Source organism: Perognathus longimembris, chromosome 8, assembly GCF_023159225.1.
Source record: "Perognathus longimembris pacificus isolate PPM17 chromosome 8, ASM2315922v1, whole genome shotgun sequence".
Lineage (NCBI taxonomy): Eukaryota > Metazoa > Chordata > Mammalia > Rodentia > Heteromyidae > Perognathus > Perognathus longimembris.
In genome coordinates this window covers 194,388-218,340 of record NC_063168.1, presented here as the reverse complement: position 1 = coordinate 218,340, position 23,953 = coordinate 194,388, and the positions used below count along the sequence as shown (strand labels likewise).

General features: G+C 36.1%; 1 protein-coding gene across 7 annotated transcripts in view; it reads right to left on the bottom strand.

Moving 5' to 3' along the window:
* Tsga10 (testis specific 10) overlaps window positions 1-23,953 on the bottom strand; it is an 89,795-nt gene that overhangs the window by 1,780 nt on the left and 64,062 nt on the right. For 6 of the 7 annotated variants that reach the window (XM_048352262.1, XM_048352261.1, XM_048352263.1 and 3 more), the window contains 8 exons: window positions 22,819-22,874; window positions 21,261-21,429; window positions 20,176-20,286; window positions 17,265-17,450; window positions 6,287-6,496; window positions 3,417-3,619; window positions 1,696-1,800; window positions 1,220-1,366 (listed from right to left, as the gene is read on the bottom strand). In XM_048352262.1, coding sequence (XP_048208219.1) covers window positions 1,220-1,366; window positions 1,696-1,800; window positions 3,417-3,619; window positions 6,287-6,496; window positions 17,265-17,450; window positions 20,176-20,286; window positions 21,261-21,429; window positions 22,819-22,874 — 1,187 coding nt within the window. Of the gene's footprint in view, window positions 1-1,219; window positions 1,367-1,695; window positions 1,801-3,416; window positions 3,620-6,286; window positions 6,497-17,264; window positions 17,451-20,175; window positions 20,287-21,260; window positions 21,430-22,818; window positions 22,875-23,953 lie in introns of those variants that run through there. The other variant, XM_048352260.1, reaches the window with a different exon arrangement.

Here is a 23,953-nt window from a genome sequence, read left to right as displayed (position 1 = left end):
AGTCTATATACTCAAAAATGAACTTAAAATAAGGTATAAGTTAAAAATGAGAAAAAGATGGTGGGGTACCAGTGATGCCTATAGTACTAACTATTCAAAAAAAAAAAAAAAAAAAAAAAGCTGAGATCTGAGTATCATAGTTTGAAGCCAGTCCAGACAGGAAAGTCTTATGAGACTCTTGTCTCCAGTTAGGCAGTGAAAAAAAGCCAGAAGTGATACTGTGACTTGGTGGTAGAGTGGTGCTAGCCTTGAGTGAGAAAGTTCAGGGACCGAACCCAGGCCCTGAGTTTAAGCTCCATGACAGGCACAAAAACAAAAAGAAAAAAAATGCAAAATGAAACAACTGTGTCTAACTTTTTTTTTTTTTTGTAGTTGTTGTTTGTTTTGTTGCCAGTGCTGGGGCTTGGGACTCAGGGTCTGAGCACTGTTTCTGGCTTCTTTTTGCTCAAGGCTAGCGCTCTACCACTTGAGCTAACAGCGCCCCCTTCTGTCTTTTTCTATATATGTGGTGCTGAGGAATGGAACCCTGGGCTTCATGTACACGAGGCAAGCACTCTACCACTAGGCCATATTTCCAGCCCCTCTAACGTTATTTTGAATGTGTATAACCATAACCACAATAGAAGGGAAAATTTATTCAAGTAATAGTTGAACTCAGTATCTGACTCTCTCCCTCTCTCTCTCTCTCTCTCTTTCTCTCTCTCTATTTATTACATACGTACAGTTCTTTGGCAAGATAGTATATGAGAGTAGGAAGAAAGAATTTCAGACTGATCTTGAACTTATAAGTCAAGTACATTCTGGGGCTAAGTAAATGAGCAAATTACATGGATGAGTAAGCATCAGTGTAGTGAATGTGTTGATGTTGAGCTAGAGTTCTCACCATGAGAGAAAGAATATATAAACAAGGGAAGGGACCTGCAGGAGTTTGAGTGCAGGAGACAGCACTTGATTACATGATAAAACAATGGGAAACAATATAATAGTAAGTCTGGGTAAAGGACATATTTATTTTTGTAACTTCATGCAAGTTTTAAATTATGTTTTAAGTAAAAATGTTTTTTTCAAAAAAACTTAGCAATAATTTAATTATGGACATCTTTATTTTTATGTCAACACATCCTGGTAATATATTTAAAGATGTTTCCCTACTTGCTCCAATATTCATTGGGCATATTACTACGTATTCCCAAGAGCACAGATCCTTGATCAGACTTACTCTTCTAGTGATCGATCTAGTCCTCGGTCAGGAGATCGATGGTGAGCACGTTCTGGTGAATGACATTTTGAATTTGGCTTCATCGAACTCATATGATAAGCATTACTTGAGTAATTTTGGCGGCGAAGTTCTTGGACAGCTCTTTCCCTAAAGCAAAATGGTGATGTTATTAAATTTCCTATTCACTGACAAAGTAAAGCTGTTAACTCATTGCAGCTCAGTTCATACTTTAAAAATCCATCCTGAAATAACCAAAACCTATTGTAGAGCTCGATGGGGTATGGGATAGTGTACGCTTCTAATACATACTAGCATTTGGGAGGCCACTATAGGAGGCTTACAAATTTGGTGCCAGTCTTGGCTACAAAGTGAGATCCTGTCTCAAAAAATAAAATACACAACAAAGCCCAAATAGAACTATTTTTACCTCATAACACATGCTTTCTAGGCCAAATATTACATAGAGATAAGCTTACCTTTCAAAGCGTTCCGTCCCTAACTGTCTTTTAGTAATGTCTAAGTCTGCTTCCAGTTGTGTTACAACATTTCTGAACTGGGCCACATCTCTACTCTGGATGGCCCTGTGTAAATGAAGAGAAGAATGATCATTAATTAAACTCAAAATAGGGCTGTGGCTCCCAGAATAAATTAAACTATGTTGACAAGGGTGTTTCAGCTGTATCCAAGTCACAGTGTGACTTTTATGGACAGATTTGTTTAAGATGTAGTAAGTGTACAAACTAGCCCACTTGAAAAAAAACCCTAAGTAATTAGACCTAAGTCTCATTTCACTTAGTTAAACATTTTCTGTTTTAATTTCTCTATGCATACTGAAGCAGTATTGTATTATCTAGCTATATTATCCACTTAATGCAAATAATGTTTATAAGTACCGTGAAGCACTGAATATATGTTCATCTATACTATGGTCAGATCCTTACTAGAATTTACTATGGTTGATATGGTTTGTTTTATATATGTTAACTCAGTTGAGTGCTTCATATATATTCAAGATGAAATTTAATATACAGTGTTACAAACATAACACCTCCAGTACAAAAGGATTTTGAAGCAATGCTTCAAAAACCCTGAGATAGGCACATCATGAAGATAGTGACAGATGAATGCTGCATGCACAGAACATTCTATCCTCTTTGCTAGCTTTCAGGATAGCAGTGCAGACTGCTGAAATATAAATGTGAAAGATTAAGAAAAATTTATCATGCTTGCAAGTTTTAAGAGATGGTACTTACCAGCCAGTCTAAAACTGTGTGTCCCTTGAGGTGGGAGATTTCCTCCTACTAGCTTGAGAAATGAGTCTCAAATAACTGATTGAAGCTATCAAAATAGCTCAGCTACAGTAATTGAAAAAAATGACTTGGCCACATCTGCCAGGACCAGAGACCAGCCTTTGATGGAAACAGGCTCTGGCTCTGTGGCCTTTGCTAACCAGGGGCTCCTAGAAGCTGTTGAATGCTGAGACCATGAGTTTTCTCCTAGGTCATAGGCAGGGTAGAGGCTTAGTGAAAGCATGCCATAGTTGGGACAGATAAGAACACAGGCTAAGGATCACATTCATTTTTGTTAAAGGTGATCAAGTTTAATAAAAGAAACTTTCATTGACTATCCAGGCAGACATTTCACCCCAAATCTCCAATTAAGGTCTTCTTCAAATAAAGTGCTAAGTGATAGTGTTGCTAGGGATTATTGAAAAAGCCAGACTCAGTGTTCTGGGAAATGTTCAGTATTTCTTCAGAAATGTTCAGAGCTCTTTCAAGTATCAAGTATACATTTATAGGTACATAAGGAAATATTATGAAGAAAACAGAAAGGCTAATAAGATAGCAATACGAGATAGCTCATAAGTATAAAAATTCTTCTGGTTTCACAGTGCCTAATTCTACTCTGCTTATATTTCTTAAAAGAAGCATTTTAGATTGGACATTCTATCATACATGAAATCCTACTAAAAACAATCAGCAACATGATTAAACTTAAATATCTTAAAAAGAAAAAAACAGAGAATGGTACTATATCTTAGGCAAATCATGATGCTTCTGTTCTTCAGTTTAATTAATATCAAATTATGGGAACTAAAACCTCTAGATTCCAGCTTTAGAATTCTAATAATCAATAAAGTATCGAAAGCTTAAGAAGTATTAATTTATGTTATTTTATTGCTAACTAGCCAACTCACATTTTATTTTCTGCCAAACAAAGGTGCTCTTTAAGAAGCTGAATTTCAGATTCTTTTTCTTGAAGTGCTATCTGAGACTGATATTCTTTGTCTCTATTGGCCACCAGCAAAGCTTCTAGATTCTGCATGGAGATTCTCTCATTTGTCATTTGACTCCTGAGGAGTTCTATTTCAGAACGAGCAGAGTCTAACTCATTCTCCATCTACATAACAACAGAAAAATATCTACACTTATTCCCATTCATTCACTTAACAGACATATTGTCAAGGGGTCATAAATTTTTGTAGTATGTTATAAACAGATACCACTTTTAATATCTGAATTTGAAATTGTGCTCTCTCCTTAGCAAATACATATACTACATATGTTATACAATACAACTTTCACATCCTCTGGTTATCAGAAAATTTATTAATTCATCAACTTCAAACTGCAATCAATTTTCTATTTCCAATATTGATGTTCTCTGTGCATTTCTGTAAATGGACATAGTATCTGTGATTCCCACTTTGAGTTAGGCAGCTGTAAACCTGTACTCTATAGATAAGGAATACATGAAACAGACTTATATTTCCTCTCTTGCTTAAACTTGCAGAGCACTTTTCTTTTTTAAGGTTATTTTGAGCCAAAAATATGTTCTGAAAGCCAAATATTTCTTTTAAAAGAGGAATATTGATATTCACAAAACATCATAAGAAATTGTTCCATATCCCATAGTAGATTATAATAAGTCATGTGTTAAAAATGAAATGGTTGCACTTAACCAATAGAGCACAAACTAGTCCACACTAAAGCTACCAGCACAACCATGGTTAATGCAGCATTATTTACCATAGCCAAACTATAGAATCAGCAAAGATGCCCCTTAGTGGACAAATGGATCAAGAAAATGTAGTAAGAAATGTACCCATGGCCTAACATATAAACCTGTAACCCCTCTGTACATCACTTTGACAATAAATAATTATTATTATTAAGAAAGAAAATGTAGTATATATACACAATGGAGTTCTACTCATCCATCACAAAGAATGATATTGTACCATTCATAAGGAGATGGAAAGACTTGGAAAAAATATATATTAAACAAAGTAAGCCAGACCCAGAGAAACACAGGTTGCATGGTTTTCCCTCATCTGTGGGAGCTAGAATGTACCCATAAATCTGTAAGCAAACACACTGGGTGGTATTCAAGTTGTTACAAGTGAATTCACTGAAGTAGAATAGACTCTATGGGGAGCTCAAATAGTATAATTCTTTTAAAAGACTAAGTCAAAGACCAACAAAGTAAAAGTACCATGAAATGGGTACTTGCAAGACAGGAGGGTAAGGCCAAGGGGAAAGTGGAGAAGAATGAAGAGGAGGGACTGGGACTATGGCTTAGTGGTAGAGTGCTTGCCTCAGGACAATATCAACAAAAAAAGCTGGAAGTGGTGCTGTGGCTCAACTGGTAGAGCGCTAGCCTTGAGTAAAAAGGAGCTCAGGGACAGTGCCAGGCCCTGAGTTCAAGTGCCAGAACCAGCAAAAACAAAAAAATGAAGAGGAGAAGGGGGGAGGAGAATACAAGCAAGAATTCAAGAATTCATTGTATAAACCACAGAATTAAGAAAAATAAGGGAAGGGGTGGGTCAGAGGGGGGTGAAGATGTTGAAGGAATGACCAATTGAGATCCACTGTATATGTGAACTGTTTTGTTAAATGAAAAAAAAAAAAAATTCAGGCCAGGCACTGCTGACTCACACCTGTAATTCTAGCTACTCATGAGGCTGAGTTCTGGGGACATGGTTCAAAGCCAGCCCAGGCAGGAAATTCTGTGACTCTCTTATCTCCAATTAACCACCAGAAAATCAGAAGTGTATCTATGGCTCAAAGTGGTAGACTAGTAGCCTTGAGCTCAGTGACAGTACCTAAGCCCTGAGTTCAAGCACCACAACAAAATTGCCACTACAAAGCCTCATATATTTCTTCTTAGGATAACTTTTATTCCAATTTAGATTTCAACACTGCAAGGTCTTTTAAGCCAGAAGCCTGTATATTTTGAATGTTATATTTTCAGTGGTAAGCCCACTATCAGGCACAAAGTGGATACAGTTAACTCAATTATAGTGTTAAAAACCTAGCCACTTAGTAAATAAATTGAAATTAGAAGCATATCATTAGCCAGGTGCCAGTGGCTCACACCTGTAATCCTATCTACTCAGGAAGCTGAGATCTGAGGATAGCAATTTGAAGCCAGCCCGGGCAGAAAAGTCTGAGCCTCTTCTCTCCAATAAACTACTCAGAAAAAGTCAAAGCGGTACTATGGCCCAAGTGGTAGAGCACTAGCCTTGAGCACAAAGAAGCTCTGTGACAGCCCCTGGGATCTGAGTTCAAGTCCCAGGACCATCAAAACAAAAACACTACAGTATATCATTAAGGATATAATTTAGCTGAATAACCTTTGACCTCATTGTTCTTTGCTGACTGCGATGTCCATATGTTTTATAATTCTACTGATTAAAAATCACTGCAAACTGTATACATTCAAGGGACAATTTTTATGTTCTTTAATTTCTTGGAATATAGTTGTTGTATATTGATCCCTTTATTTTAAAAATAAAGCCAAATAAATTCTAAAAATAACCAGAATAAAACCTTGTATTGAAAGAAATGGCTTGGTAAACTATTCTATAAAGGAATTGTTTTGTGATATTGTAGAATAATACAGAATTAGCCATTTGTGAAAGTTTTAACAAGGATTCATTTTAGTATGATAAGATTAAAGCACAGAAAAATAGAGAAACACTTCCTGCTCTCCATAGAGGAAATGGGAGTTAGATACTCTAGTAATAGCAATTTTTGTAGAAGTTTTGTGAAATGTATTACATACCATTTCTATTTCTTGATCTTTAGCAACCAGCTGCCGATTCAGAAGCTCTTTGCTTGAGTCAAGTTTAATACAGAGTTCCCTTGTGGAAGACAAGTCTGCAAGTGCAGACACCTTTTCAAACTGAACTTTCTGAAGCTCTTCTTCCATCTTCACAACAGATTTATGTAAGGTTGAGATCTGGGACTTGTACGACCTTTCTGCATTTAAGTGCTGCAAGGACAAAACATTTAATACATTTCCATGTTGTACAACATGAAAAACAAAGTGGGACAAAACTTAAAATATTAGTTCACTTTAGACCATAGGAAGCTTAGAAGATACAGGTGGTGACTCATGTTATGAAACAATGTAGAAATGGTAAATTTTGGTTTAAGTTTTCTTTACATAAAATCTATGAGTAAAGTGGCCACCTAGTCATTAAAAATATTCTTAGGAGAAAACCTTTTTCTACTTGAAAGTTTTCAGGCCCAAAACTGACTAATGTTTGGCCTACAGTTCTATTTCCAGTTTAAATCATTCATAAATATAAATGTGTTGACAAACACAAAATGTTAGCCACTCCTTCATTCATAAGACCCATTTGCTTTGTTCTTGTATTGTATGTTGATATCAATCACAATATCATAGAATTAGGGCTGATAATTCTCTAACACTCATATTTCTGAGAGAAAGGGATTTGGGGCAAGAATAAGCAGCATATATACATATAAGCATATATGCAATTATAAGAAATAAGAACTTTTAAAAACCATAATGTGACCCAGATTTGGTGGTTTACACCTACAATACCAGCTATTTGGGAGGTGGAGATGAAGGCCAGTCCAGGCAACAAGTTATTGAGATATAATTTCAAGCAAGCAGAGTGTGACGGTTCATAACTGTAGTACTTGATATGGGGGATTTTAAGTAGGATTGAAGTCCAGAGATAGACCCAGAAGAAAGCCAGACTACTTGAAAAATAAAATAAAGCAAAAAAAGGATTGGAGCATGGTTCAAGTGGCAGAACAAGTACATGTCCTTGAGTTCAAACCCTACTACCACAAAGAAAATTTTTAAAAAACGTAATACATGAGATCCAAGTTACATAAATGTCTTCAAAGTTTTATAGTTATCAGGTTCAAAATTTGAGAAGATCATTGGAATGTTTTAGTAAAATGGTTGATTAAATTAAGAGCAAAACTGTCTGAATAACACTGAATAGTAAAAATATCTCTTTCAATTCATAGTTGAACTGAGGAAACAGAAAATCCCATTTCCCCCCAAAAAAGGAAATAAAGATATTTTAGTAGGCCTGAAGCTAAGCTTAAGGATGAAAAGACTCAATAACACAGCAGCTTATCCCCATCTAGGAAAGATAGGAAGTAAGGATTTAGGACTAATGGAGAGTTAGAGCTGAGAACTCTAGGGTTAAAAGGTATACTCAGTGGCAGAGCACAAAACAAAACAAAAATGAGCTACATAATCTGAGATCCCTGAATGCTGTACTATAAAAGAAAGGAGGTTCAGGGTAGGGAATTCATTTAGTCTCACAGAAAGATGATAAAGAAAAGATCTTAATGGGAACAATGACAAATATAGACTTATAAAGAATAACAATTAGAATAAGAATGGATATTGCAATAAAAGCAAAAGATATTTTCAAATTTGTAAGAAAATGTTCTTAGCCTAGGATTCTATGCTCAGATAAACTAATTTTCAAGATTGAGGAATTGGCCTTGACGGTAATTCAAAGTCGTTTTTAGACACATATTGAGAAAATGAATTTGTAAAGTTTTGTTGAAAGACAGTTCTTTGAAAAGAAATTAAAAGGGGCTGGGAATATGGCCTAGTGGCAAGAGTGCTTGCCTCCTACACATGAAGCTCTCAGTTCGATTCACCAGCACCACATATATGGAAAATGGCCAGAAGGGGCGCTGTGGCTCAGGTGGCAGAGTGCTAGCCTTGAGCGGGAAGAAGCCAGGGATGGTGCTCAGGCCCTGAGTCCAAGGCCCAGGACTGGCCAAAAAAAAAAAAAAAATTAAAATACAATTTTATAATATAAAAAAAGAAATTAAACTGGGAGGAATAGAATGCAAGAATCAATGGTGAAGGACTGGGGCATAACTCATAAGGTAGAGTATTTGCCTAGCAAGCTTGAAGCCTTGAGTTCAAACCCCAGTCCTACTTTAAAAAAAAAAAAAAAGGAAAGACAAGAGTAATAAAAAGTATAGATTTTGTAAACATATGGGTAGATACAGTTAAGTATTTACTAAGAGAACCGTAATAATGAACTGTTTGGGGGAAAATACAAAAAGACAAGCTGAAACTAAAGTAGTATACAACAATGACATGAAAGGTTAGAGTGTGTGTGATAGTGAAAGAAAGCAAGCATGTGTGCTAGGGAGCTGAGTGTTGTGTTCATTATTTAAATATTCTTAGTTATACATATTATTTAAGAGAGTTGGTAATATTAACAATAGACTTTGTTGAATATATATTACAATTGTAACTTCTATAGGAATAAATATACAATACATAACTTCCAAACCAATGCGTGCTAGTGGACAGATGTAAAGAAAGCAAACACAGCCAGGTGCCAATGGCTCATACCTATAATCCTAACTGCTCAGGGAGTGGGGCTGAGATCTAAGGATCACAATGCAAAGCCAGCCTAAAAAGGAAAATCTGTGAAACTCTTATTTCTAATTAACTACCAAAAAGCCCAAAGTGGAGCTATGGTTCAAGTGGTAGCCTTGAGCAATAAACATCAGGGAAACCTCCAAGTCTCAGAACCAGCACATGCACAGAAAACTGAAAGAGAAGACAGAAAGTAGAACATAAAGTGACCATGATAAGTAGAAAACGTGAAGTAGGAAAGCAATTCATCTAAATGCACTAGTAATACAGATAAATACAAATTATTAAGATTATCAATTAATAGTCTTGGGTTTGATTTTTTTTTTTTGGCCAGTCCTGGGCCTTGGACTCCGGGCCTGAGCACTGTCCCTGGCTTCTTCCCGCTCAAGGCTAGCACTCCGCCACTTGAGCCACAGCGCCGCTTCTGGCCGTTTTCTGTATATGTGGTGCTGGGGAATCGAACCTAGGGCCTCGTGTATCCGAGGCAGGCACTCTTGCCACTAGGCTATATCCCCAGCCCCTTGGGTTTGATTTTTAAGTCATGTTATATGATGTTTATTTGAGACCCATAGCTGATAGAAAAGGAATATTTTTTTTAAAAGTATGTCATGCTTCTGTTTCCAAAATAGCATAACTGGGGCAGAACATATCCTCTCACTATTAAAAAAAATGGCTTAAGTAACTTTCAGACATTGAACAAAAAGCAGTTGTCATGTCTGAGAGAAGGAAAAGGACCAAGGACAAATCCCTGTGACCACCCAGTTTTCTGCCTAGAAAAATTTTCCAGTCTGTTGTTCAGGGAGGAAAATTCCAATTAGAGCACAGTGATTTTGTCAAGCTGAGAACACAGAGATAAGCATTTGAAATTGTGAGGTGAGAGTTTCATAAAGAATCTACACACACACAAACATATACACTCTCACACACAAAGATCCCCAGAATTTGCCTAACAGTTGTTATGAATCTGCTGAATACTAAGCCATGAATGTCTAAAGGGAAATTCTTAAAGGCTGAGTTAAGAACAACCAGGGAGCTCTATGATAAACAGTCACAGAGTTTGAATCTGCCAGAATAGTGAGTCCTTAATGGACACCTTTGGTGAAGTGTTCATTCTATAGATGCCTCAGAAAGGTCAGGCCTATACTGTAAAGCGAAATCACTTGTAAGGAAAGGCTTGCCTAGTGGCAAGAGTGCTTGCCTCCTATACATGAGGCCCTGGGTTCAATTCCCCAGCACCACATATACAGAAAATGGCCAGAAGTGGCATTGTGGCTCAAGTGGCAGAGTGCTAGCCTTGAGCAAAAAGAAGCCAGGGACAGTGCTCAGGCCCTGAGTCCAAGCCCCAGGACAGGCCAAAAAAAAAAAAAAAAATCCTAAAAGGAGCAGTGGGGCTGGGCACTGGTGGCTCATACTTGTGATCCTAGCTACTTAGAAGGCTGAGATCTGAGAACTATGTTTCAAAGCCAGCCTGGGCAAGAGAGTGTAAAAGACTCTTATCTCCAATTAACACCCAAAAAGCCAGAAGTCAAGTTGTGGATCAAAGGGCCACAGAGGTAGAGTGTTAGTTTTGAGCAAAAAAAAAAAAAAAGACTCAGATACAGTTCCTAAGCTCTGAGTTCAAGGCTCAGTAATCGGAGGGGGGGCGGGGAACCTAGACATATAAACTTGTGGAAAAACATGACCCATGAGCAGAACAAACAGCCAGTATAAACTTGCAAAAATAACAGCGACTATAGTATTCAAAAATAAAGGCTTATAAGGAAATATTATCCAGATTGGAGGAGGGAATAAGGTTCTGAATTACCATGGTTTTTTTTTTTCTTTTGCCAGTTCTAGGGTTTGAACTCAGGGCCTGAGCACTGTCCTGGCTTCTTTTTTCTCAAGGCTAGCACTCTACCACCTGAGCCACAGTGCCACTTTCTGGCTTTTTCTATATATGTGGTGCTGAAGGATCGAACCCAGGGTTTCATGTATACAAGGCAAGCACTCTACCACTAGGCCACATTCCCAGCCCTGAATTACTGTGTTTCTATAAACAAAAATATAGGCAAACTACAAGCGGAAAAGTTTTCAAATAACAGTAGTGCTGGGCACTAGTTGTTTGTGTCTGTCATCCTAGCTACACAGGAGGCTGAGATCTGAGCCTCACAGTCCACAGGTGGCCCAGGCAGGAAAGTCCTTGAGACTCTTATCTCCAATAAACATCCAAAAAGGCAGAAGTGGAGCTGTAGTTGAAGTGGTAGTGTGCTAGCCTTGAGAAAAAAGGCTCAGGGACAGTGCCCAAGCCCTGAGTGAAAGCCTCAGGACGAGCAAAACAGCAACAACAACAACAAAAAAAAAAACCACAACAAAATAAATAATAGATAGCAAGTAACACAGAATATGATCATCACAGGAAGGAAAACCAACCAGGTAAACCTCAAAATAACAGAATGTTTTGTCTACTTGTAAGTTCTGGATGAAAATTTAGGAAGTAGGAATCAGAAGACCATCCAATGGTCTAATTGTCTTTAAGAGACAAGCATCAAATTTTAGGGAAGCTCAAATTTTAGGCTAGAATTTCTAAAGAACAGCAGCAGAGAGGAGAAAGGCATGCAGAGAAAAATGCCAGAAATCGGTATATTCATAAGCAAAATTCCATAAGGCCAGGCAAAACAAACAAAAAGAATTGGGTTGGGAATATGGCCTAGTGGCAAGAGTGTTTGCCTTGTATACACGAAGCTCTGGGTTCGATTCCTCAGCACCACATATACAGAAAAAGGCCAGAAGTGGCTCTGTGGCTCAAGTGACAGAGTGCTAGCCTTGAGCAAAAAAGAAGCCAGGGATAGTGCTCAGGACCTGAGTTCAAGGCCCAGGACTGCAAAAAAAAAAAAGAAGAACAAAAAGAATCCTAGTACAGAAAGAAATTAGAGAATCTGCAAGACAGGCAACTCCCACATTTCATGTATGACCAGAAATCATTCAATATCCCATCAGCCAGAATGAATTTCTGTAAGCATATTTATGTTGAATAAAGTTATTTTAAAAAAGGTTGCATGAAAGTTGTAGGCAGGGATGGAAGGGAAAAAGTGGGAGAGAATAAAGGAAGTGGTAATTTTGTCTAAGAAGAAATGTACTCATTACCTGACTTATGAAACAACAACTCAGAACATCACCCTTATAATAACAGTAAAAAATTTTTAAAGATTGCATGACTAGCAATCATTCAAGTGTTTAGCAGGATAAAATACAACAGCTTAAAAAGTCCAACACTTTACAATTAACAATGTCTAGAATCTGATCAGAGATTACTAGATATGCTCAAAAGTAGGAATATGAGATTCATAACTAAGAAAAAATCAGTCAATAGACACAAAAGCAAATATTATAGAGATGATAGAATTAGCAAGCAAGGACACCTAAACAGCTATTATGAATACACTCAATAACATCAAGAATTTAAAGAGAAAAATAAGAAAATTGAAAGGCACTAAAAATAACCTAAGAAACAAATAACCTAAGGGGGAGGGGGAGTGAGGGAGGAGGTAACAAATAGTACAAGAAATGTACCCATGGCCTTACAATGAAACTCTAACCCCTCTGTAGATCACTTTGACAATAAATAAGTAATTATTATTTTAAAAATAACCTAAAAAAGGTAGTATCATAAATGAGTACTGTACTGAAGTAGATAAATTGTAAATTAGATAAAAACAGATACATAAATCTTAAAACACAAAAATAGCACTTATGCAAAATGAAACACACATACACATGCGCATGCATGTTCTCTCTCTTTCTCTCTCTCTCTCACACACACACACACACACAAAAAGTGGGGGGATAGACGAACCCTTTAGTAATTTGTAGAGCCATATCAAGTGATCTGAGTACTAGTACTTTGAATTACAAAAGTAGAAGAGGCAAAGGAGAGATAAAAAATATTTGAAGGAATAATAACCAAAATTGAAGCAAGAATTCAATGTATATACCACAGAATTGAGGAAAGTAAAGGAAGGAGTGTGCCAAAAAGGGGTGAAGATATTGAAGTGATGACACAGATTAAAGTACATTGTATACCTAAATTGCTCTGTTCAATGGTAAAGAAATTCAATGCATAATCTAAAAATTAAGAAAAATGAAGGAAGGGGTGTGTTGGGAAGTGTGGGTGAGAATGTTGAAAGGGGCAATATTGATCAAGACACAGTGTTTTCTTAAACTGCTTTGTCAAATGACAACTCCTTTGTACAACTACTTAAAGGTACTAAAAACATTAAAAAGAAATAGCAGCCAAACATTTTGAATTTGATAAAACTTATGACCCTAAGGAACCATCAGAGTAGCCTCTGTAAGAGAGTTATAGAGATATACTACAAACAACTGTATGCCATTAATTTAAATAAACTTCAATAAAATGGAAAAAAATGTTATAGAAAGCACAAACTATTGAAATTGACACAGAAACAGAATTAATTGAATAACCTATAACAACGAGGTTGATTAGTCATTTTGAAAATTCTCACAAAGAGTGGGTCTTGATGGATTTACTAGAAAATGCTATCAAACCTCTAAAAAATCTACAAATAGATACAAATTCTTACCAAAAATGAAAGGAGGGAGGGAATGCTTCCAAAGTTGTCCTACGAAGACCATAGTATTCTGACATTAATATCAAACAAGTATGGAAGAGACATAAAATCTTCCTTGACCATTAACAAGTCAAAACAAAATATAGCACTATGTAAAAGTAATTATGTACTATGTCCAACTAGGTTTTATATCAAGAATGAAAAGTTGGTTTTGTATCCCCAAATCAATTAATGTAATATATCTATAAAATAAGAAAACCAAACCACATGATTATCTCAACACTTAAGCAGTCATTTGACATAATACAGTCTTTTATGATAGATATACTCTACAAATTATGAATAAAGGAAGCCTACTCAACTTTATAATAAGCATCTACAAAGAACCTACAGCTATACTTGCTGACCATACTCGACGGTCAAAAGACTTTCCCTCTAAGGAACAAGATAAAGTTGTCCCTTCTCAACACTTGTATTTAGTGGTATACTTGAAGTTGTAGGCAAGGCAAGAAAAAAATAAAAGCTATTCAGGCTGGAAAGAACAAAAATTAAAACTGTTTTTGTTTTAAAATGACATGACATGGAGCTGGAAAATCATAAGGAATTCACTAAAATCTAAAGTTCAGGAACAAGATACATATAATACACAAAAACATGGCATTTTTATATACTTGCAATAAAAAATATAAAAATGAGCCAGATTTCAGTGGCTCACACCTATAATTCTAACTTATTCAGGAGGATTGTGATCTAAATCAGCCTGTGCAGAAAAACCAGTGAGATTCTATCTCCAAAATAACCACTTTGGAGGTATGTTTCAAGTGGTAGAGTGCTAGCAGAACAAGCAAGCCAAGCAAGCACAAGACCCTAAGTTCAAAACCTGTACTAGTTAGTGCAAGCAAAAAAAAAAAGAAAGAAAGAAAATTTTTACAAAAGCATTCAAACTAAAAGTATTACTTAGAAAAATTAACACAGAGGGTATAACATAATCTAAAACAGAAAAATATTGTTGAAATAAAGATCTAGTAAGGGGAACCATATCCCATGTATGTGAATCAGAAAAGTTCACATTAGATCTGAGGTATTACAGTGCTTGCCTAGGTTGCACAGACCCTGACTTTACATAGGGATGGGGGTGTAGCTTAGAGCTCATGCTTAGCATCTTGAAGACCCTTGAGTTAATCCCCCAAATCACACACCACCAAAGACAATATAAAGGACTTCATATTGCTAAAATGGTCACACTCCCCAATCTAATCTGTCAAGTCAGCATAATCCCTATTATAACCCCAAAGGGCTTTCTTTCAGAAAGCTTGGCTATAATCCATTATTTTGTTTATAAAGGTGTTAAGATCATTCAGTGGAGGAAGAATTAGTCTTTTCTACAAATGTTGCTAAGACAACTGGACAGGAAAATGAAGACAACTGAATTTACACCATATACTTTCTACCATGTACAAGACCTAACATTTTTAATTGATATTTATACTTATTTATGGGATACAGTACTGTAATTTGATACATGTATACAATGTATACTATTAAATACATGTATACAATTAAATACAAATATACAATGATACATATAAACAATTAAATCAGAGAAATTAGCATTTAAATCCCACATTATCATATCTGTATTGGAATCTTCAAATTCTCCTCCAGATATTCTGTATACACTATAGTAAATCTCTGTGCTGAGGAACTTTAGAACTATTCTTCTTCTAACTACTTTTGTACCAATTACATTCTCTCTATTCTCTCTCCCTCCCATTCTTCCCATACTTCAGAGGAAAGAAATCAAATAAAAAATATAGGAAAAAATACCTTTCTGGCCTTGAAACAGGACATAAAAGCATAAACCATATAGGAAGACTAATAATAATCCTGAATGCATCAGAGTTTAACATGCCTTTATACTGCAAGTAAATGGAAAAGGCAAGACACAAATAAGGGGTAATTGATATATCTTCATAAGGTTTATTATCAAGAACATATAAAGAATTACTATAAATAATTAAAAGATAAGTAATCCAATAGTAACGTAAAATTTTAAAAGGTGAAGTTTAAGACAACGTTATTCAAGAAAAATTCATCAGGATAATCCTGAGTGGCCAAGGAACATGAAAAGATCCTCAATTTCACTTGTAATCAAGGAAACAAAAAAGGATGGAAAAGTGTTAAGGTATTAATAATATAGCATACTGATTTGTATTTGAGCAAATTGTAACTTGTGGTTCTAGAGGGAAAGTAAAACTTTAGAAAGTTGACAATACGTCTAAGAATTGAAGTCAAGTATATTTTAGGTCCAATTACTCACTTCTAGAAATAAACTTAGAAATAAAGCCAAGAGAAATGTAGAAGGTTTGTCACAAGGGTTTTACTATAAAAAATGAGAAAATTAAATTTCCTTCAATGTAGTAATGATTTAAACAAGAAAATATTTATGTCAGTGTTTGAATAAGGTATGTGTATCAAAATAGAAAATATTTAAGCCATTGTTAAATAAAATATAGCACTATGTAAATCAAAATAGAAAAACAGCCAATTTAAAATATTGAACAGGGGCTGGGGATATGGCCTAGCGGCAAGAGTGCCTGCCTCATATACATGAGGCCCTGGGTTCGATTCCCCAGCACCACATATACAGAAAATGGCCAGAAGTGGCGCTGTGGCTCAAGTGGCAGAGTGCTAGCCTTGAGCAAAAAGAAGCCAGGGACAGTGCTCAGGCCCTGAGTCCAAGCCCCAGGACTGGCAAAAAAAAAAAAAAATATTGAACAAAACAGAAATATCCAGTATGTTACCACTTAAAATTTAAAAACAAAACAACAATACATATCATTAGTGGGAGATATATATGTATAAAATATAAACACTTGCAAATGAGATAGACATAGTAATATGAAATATTCATCCACTGTTAGGGAGGAAGCAAGGGAGGAGTGGAAAGGATGAGAAGTGATATTTGCAATGCTTTTTTTTCTTTCAGCAGAAATATAAGAAGCAAACACATCAAAATGTTAGCCCCCTTACATCTGAGGGATGGAAGTAGGTGTGCTCCCTTTTGAGGGGCAGTATTGGAATCTGAACTCAGGGCCTTCCACTTGGTAGGCCAGTGCTCTACCTCTTAAGCCACACCTCCAGTCCCTCACCTTTTGTCATTTTTGTATGTTTAAAATAGTTTCTAATTTCAGATTGTAAAATTTTAAGATTATGGTTGTAGGGTATGTAAGAAATTAGAGGAAAACCAGGGTAGATAAAAGGAGGATAAAATTCTCAGAGCCAAAAACAAAATCCTCTTCTAAATATGATACAGGGATGGGAACATGGCTCAGTGGTAGAGTGCTTGCCTAGCATACATGAAGCCCTGGGTTCAATTCCTCAGTGCCACATAAACGGAAAAAAGCTGGAAATGGCACTGTGGCTCAAGTGGTAGAGTGCTAGCCTTGAGCAAAAAGAAGCCAGGGACAGTGCTCAGGCCCTGAGTTCAAGCCCCATGACTGGCTAAATAAATAATATGATGCAGATGGGGCTGGGGATATGGCCTAGTGGCAAGAGTGCCTGCCTCATATACATGAGGCCCTGGGTTCGATTCCCCAGCACCACATATACAGAAAATGGCCAGAAGTGGCGCTGTGGCTCAAGTGGCAGAGTGCTAGCCTTGAGCAAAAAGAAGCCAGGGACAGTGCTCAGGCCCTGAGTCCAAGCCCCAGGACTGGCCAAAAAAAAAAAATAAATAATAATAATAATAATATGATGCAGGATATATTATAAGTTCATTTTTCCAAACTTACTTGCTCAACCTCTCTGTTGAGGGCATCTACTTTTTCTTTTAATCTGTTACCCTCTGCTTCTGCAGTGATAAGTTCTAATTTGAGGGTATTGTTATCTGCCTCTAGTTGACGAGACTTATTTTCCCAGTTTTCAGCATCTTCATTGGCTTTTCGGAGTTGTTCCATTATTTGCCGGTTCTCAGATTCCTGAAAAGCAAATCTTGGGTATTATCTTAAAACATCTTACACATTCAACATATGATACATACTGAAATAATTATTTTCAGGTCACTTGTAATTCACTTCCCACAGGAACATTTGTAACATAACCTTGAGAAAACCTATCTTAGAGAATAGTGCCGTTGTGATCTGCCCTGCCTCAGCCACAGTTATCCCCCTTAGTAAATTTAAGTTCATTTCTATCTTAGGAGATGATCACAGAGACTCAATCTATGTGCATAATACTGTATTAAATAATGCTTATCAAAATGAACTCCAAGAAATGGAAGTAAAAGATTTTTTTTGTCAGTCCTGAGCCTTGAACTCAGGGCCTGAGCACTGTCCCTGGCTTATTTTTGCTCAAGGCTAGCACTCTGCCACGTGAGCCACAGCGCCACTTCTGGCCATTTTCTATATATATGTGGTGCTGAGGAATTGAACCCAGGGCTTCATATATATGAGGCAAGCACTCTTGCCACTAGGCTATATTCCCAGCCCCAAAGTTGTTTTTTATTATTCTGTTTTCAGTTCTTTTTCTTTTCTTCTTTCCTTTTTTTCTTTGGTTTATTCCCGTCTGTTGCTACTTTCTTATTTCTGTACCCTTTGTCTTGTATATAAGTTTATCTGTGTTGGGGAGCAGAAGGGGAAGCACAGAAATGGTGAGCCAAAAGGTGAAGCAATTCAGCAGTGAAACCCAATAGGCACTATGTTAGAAATGAGCTATACAACTTTGGGGAAAGGGAAGCTGTGAGGGGAAAACTGGGAGCGAATGAGATGGGAGGAGGGGACACTGTTCAAAAGGAAATGTACTCATTATCCTACTCCTGTAACTGTCACTCCTGTGTATACTACCTTTACAATAAAATTTTAAAAGAAAACCTGGGCAAACATGTCCTTATATTTCCTTTATTCAAGCAATATTCTCATTGCCTTCTTTTCCTATCTGTGTTTATCTGCTACTTTTGCATCTGCGAATTCCCCTGCTCCTGGACATTTTACTGGGTAGTATGACAGCTTCTCTGTATTCTACATTCCCCAGGCATACATTCACAGGTGAAACCAATTTTTTCCATCTTATAGGTTATAACTGTATTGATTGACGTAAGATGTTTTTCTTGAGGAAAAATTTCAGTTCCATAATAATATATTTTAGTACTATGGTTTGGCCAATTCATTCTAAGAAATCAATTATAATTTCAGTAATTAATAAAAGGCACTGGATATCTGTTTCCTGTTAACAAACATGGCATTTTTCTTTCTTTTTTAAAAAAAAGTTCCTTGCTATTTTATTTTATTTTATTTATTTTTGCCAGTCCTGGGGCTTGAACTCAGGGCCTGAGCATTGTCCCTGGCTTCTTTGCTCAAGGCTAGCACTCTGCCAACTTGAGCCACAGCGCCACTTCTGGCCTTTTCTATATATGTGGTGCTGAGGAATTGAACCTAGGGCTTCATGTATACGAGGCAAGCACTCTTGCTACTAGGCCATATTCCCAGCCCCTAATTATGGTATTTTTTCTATCAGAGATCCTGGGCTAAATAAAATGGCAAATTTGCAATAGTGTCTCACCTTATTAGTCTTTCAGATCAGATCTACATTCTCACAAATAACATCACTTAATAGTAATAAACTGGTTGAAATCCAGTTAACATTGCCACCTTGTGGCCTTTGGTGTGAATGATTTTTGCAAAATCTTATATTAAACTACATACTATATACTAAACTACTTCATTGACTTTCAAGGTTTACATATTTCATATTCGACTTTCAAGATTTACATATTTCATATTTGCCTTAGACACTTAATGTATGTTTTCAATGGCCGTAATAAAAATAATAGCTGTCTATAAAATATGCATCCCTCTTTAACTTTGTGCCATTTGTTTAAAACTGACATATAGTTATATGGTTTATGTACTTATAAGTGGATATACTGTCTCCCCAATAACACTTCTATTTCTCAAAGATAGGGACATTTTTAATGTTACATTTTGTTTTGTGACCAAGTAATAAGTAAGAAAAGGATTCCATAAAATATGTCTCTTGCCCTCCAAGCCATATCACACCTTTTATTATCCTCCCAGAGAATTGTGGGGCCTGAGAGAGACAATAATACAAGGGAAATAAAAGTGTTCATTGTATTCCTCTACCTTCTTCTTATATCCTGTATCCAAAGTTCTCTCTGGCTACTCCCAAAATGCTGCAGTGTTTGTTCTACTGTTTCAACTGGAATTCTTTGTACTACTTGCCTAAATTGGGGTCAGAACATCTCTTAATTGTTCTCCTTTCTAGTTTTATCATAATCCTAATTAATTCTTCCTCATATCTGCAGAATCATCTTTCTAAAGGCAATTCTTTCTTCATGCTTATTATTATTATTACTTTCTAAACTTCCTGAAAATAAGGGTGGCTGTGACCTAACTGCTTCAGTTAGGAACTTTGTATGGCCTTGAAAGATGTTATACGTATTCAAATGGCCCTTGACAAACAACAACAAAAAAAAAACTTTCTCATCCTAGTGTGAAAGGTACACACATATTATTGAATTACCTTCCTAGATATTAGTGAAACTCTATACAATAATTCATCATTATCAAAATTATCAAAATGTATTAAAACAAAACCTGGTCCACCTGTTATAATGAGCATAATAGCTAAAATAATACTTATGAAAACTTTGATATCATGAGCCACGAGAAAAAGAAATGTACATACTTCAGATTTTAATATATTTTTCAGCTTGTTAACTTCCAAATTAGTATCTTGGACCTTCTGTTTTATGTCATTAAGTTCATTATGCGTGTCATTCAACTTTTTGGACAGTGCCTGTAAAAAAGAGATAGCTGGATTTGAGTATAACTAATGAAAATTTCAATATGTAAAAATAACACATTGGTCATTTAAACATTGATGATGTATATGACAAATAAAATTAATGTAGCTAATACACAAAGATGATGAGGTAAGTTTAACACAAAGCTCAGTAGTGAATGGGCAAAGAACCTAAAAGACAATCCACAAGAGGTAAAAGTGTTTTAAAAAATTTAAATTTACTAACTAAAAGAAAAACCAATTAAAATGATTTTGCTTTTGCATAGGCTGGCTTTAAACCTGAATCATCTCAATAGCCACCTAACAAGTGGCTGGGATTACAGGTGTGGGCAATTGGTGCCTGACATTAAGATCACTTTATATAATTAACAAAGTTTTACATTTTATAGTTATTTCCACAAATTTAAAATATTTTAAAGGTAGGTTCTTATAATGCAAAGTAAACATACTGAAAGTAAAACCAAAGGTTTGCTCAAACACACACATATATCCTCTAGTATGAAAGTGCTTTCCATTAAATCTTCATTCTTTTTTCTTTATTTTATAACACTTCATATCAAGAAATTCATATTATAGGGGCTGGGGATATAGCCTAGTGGCAAGAGTGCCTGCCTCGGATACACGAGGCCCTAGGTTCGATTCCCCAGCACCACATATACAGAAAACGGCCAGAAGCGGCGCTGTGGCTCAAGTGGCAGAGTGCTAGCCTTGAGCGGGAAGAAGCCAGGGACAGTGCTCAGGCCCTGAGTCCAAGGCCCAGGACTGGCCAAAAAAAAAAAAAAAAAAAAAAAAAAAAGAAATTCATATTATAGAAAGTTCATCTAAAAATAACATGGCATATTCTTCTATAAAAGTAAAAATGAAATGGCTATTGTGGTGTCTGAGCTTTTCTACAAAGTGAAATAAAAATGGTTACAGAAGAAACGTATTTTTTTTCTTGGACAAAACGATTCGAGGATAACATGTACCTGGTTTTCTTGTTTGGCTTTGCCAAACTGTTCTTGGACAGCATCATTCTCATGAGCCAAGATATCTCTTTCCCTAGCAATTTGAGCCAGCTCATCATTCGTTTCCTCCAGTTGCCGGCGCATTCTGGAAATATCTTGTTCACACATAATTAGGGCTTCTGTAGACTGTCTATTCCACAAATCAAATAGTATATAAGAAGGGACATTTTACTGAAACAGAATAACAAATTCTCACAAGACAGAAGATGAACAGTTAGCATGGAAATATTTGAAGAAGTTTAAAATATGTTTAAATTTATAGGAACACTATTTAAATACAAAGACAGTACATTTAGTTTGCCAACATTCACGATACTTTGCCAACATTCACTATAAAAACAGTATTTGCTAAACATTTTAATACTTCTGATACTCAAGAATAGGAAAGATTTCTTCATCATACCTCTAGTGGCTTAGTTTCTCCTATAGGCTCTTGTTCCTCTGTCCTCTTAAAAATTAATGTTTTTCAAGGTTCAAAACTTAGCCTCATGATTCATCTCCCCCACAGCCCATGTCTCAGAGGATTCTAGTCATATCCTTGGCTCTCAAACCCATCTATACTCAGATGACTCCAGAAACATTAACTCCAGCACTCATCCACCATCCTGTAAATGATCCAGCTTTATGCTAACTGGATATTTCTACCCCCCCCCCCCGCCAAAAAAAAGGCTCTTCCACATCTGAGATGAAAATCACTTTTTCCTCACACTTCTGCCATGTTCAGTATTCATGCTCAGCTGGAAACTTGGCATTTTCCTAGAGCCCTCCCTCATTTTTCTCTCCTGAAGCTGCTAAAGCCCAATTTAACATCACCCCATCAGACTGGTTAATCAAATACCAAACTCTGCTTAAAATTCTTTAATTACTTTCCCCAAAGGATAAAAATCAGCAGGACCAGTGGCTCACCCCTATAATCCTAGCTACTCAGGAGGCTGAGTTTGAGGAATGCAGTTCCAAACCATCTCTGACAGAAGGCCATAAGACTTCTTATATTCAATTATCCAGCAAAAAGCCAGAAGTAAAGCTGTGGTTCAAATGGTAGAGTGCCAGCCTAGAGTGAAAAGGCTGAAGGACAGAGCCCAGGTCCTAAATTCAAGCCCCAGTAATGGCGCGCACACACACACACACACACACACACACACACACACACACACACACAATAAAGGGTAAAAATAAGATAGATTCATCTATTTATAACATAGATCTCTTCTGGCCTGTGTGGTATCCCCTTCTTTTGCCTATCTTATACTTTAAGTTTCAACAGCACTCATTTTCTTGTAGTTCAAGAAATTCTTAAATATGATCTGTGGCTTTTGGCTAATTTTTTCTAATTTGAATGCCCTTTCCTTCATTTTGTTTGGCAAATTCTATCCCATCTTACCTAGGTAGACTTAGGCCTCCTTTGAGTATTAGAGAGTTATTACCTTATACTTAACACAAAGTCCCTTATTTCTTACTCTTTGTATCTTAAAATTGCTTTGCCTCTGATAAGTACTCTAATATTTGTGGATTGATTTACCTTGATGCCTGTTCCATCTCTGCAATGATATTCTTCATGCCTGAAATGGTCTTTTCCTTGAAAAGTAATACAGATATTGCATAAAAATTATCTTAAACTGTTAGTTTTGTTAAAATCAAACTTAGAAAAGAAAATTTCCTCTCCCATTTTGATTTCCATTTGGTTTTAAACATTTATATCCTGTTTTGTACTGATCAAAAACAATAGATCTTACTCATTGAAATAAAAAACACATGTAAGTATACTAGTATGAGATTATATATCAAATACTTTGTTACAAAATGTATGCAGGCACCTAGAAATACTATCTTATATAACTACCTAATTTTTAGAAGTAAACCAATAGTTTGGCATTCCTCCTGGTTCAATTTCTTATATTCTTCATGTTATAAAGCACAAATAAGAAATTCATGAGTAGGGGCTGGGAATATGGCCTAGTGGCAAGAGTGCTTGCCTCATATACATGAAGCCCTGGGTTCGATTCCCCAGCACCACATATATAGAAAACGGCCAGAAGTGGCGCTGTGGATCAAGTGGCAGAGTGCTAGCCTTGAGCAAAAAGAAGCCAGAGATAGTGCTCAGGCCCTGAGTCCAAGCCCCAGGACTGGCAAAAAAAAAAAAAAAAAGAAAAGAAAGAAAGAAATTCATGTGTAACTAAATTTAGTTCTCAAGAAAATTATCTTTGATCGAATATATTATGCATATTAATTAATAATAAAAAGTTACTTTTCTTGGAGGGGGGTGAATTTGTTAAAAGTGTGTGCATGATTGGAAATAACACAGTATATTATTAATATTTAGGTGTGAGATAATGAGATAAACATCAGGCCTACACCAAAGGTATAGCATAATAAACTGTTTGTATTCTCTTTTCTCATAGATGTGGTAAACTGAAATAGTCATCAGTCTAAACTAAAATGGAATCTCTTAATGCTTTCAATCTTATTCTCATGTCTTCTTTTACTACTGTCAGTGAGCATGCACTATCTTCCTTTCTTCATGTAGTCTTCTTTAGCATGCTTATAACTTTTACTTTCCCATTCTGCTTTCTGATAGAATGAAAAAGGTTCTACATCTGGCAGTAATGGATATTAGGATATAGTTTAAATATCCACTAGCAAGAATAATTAACCCT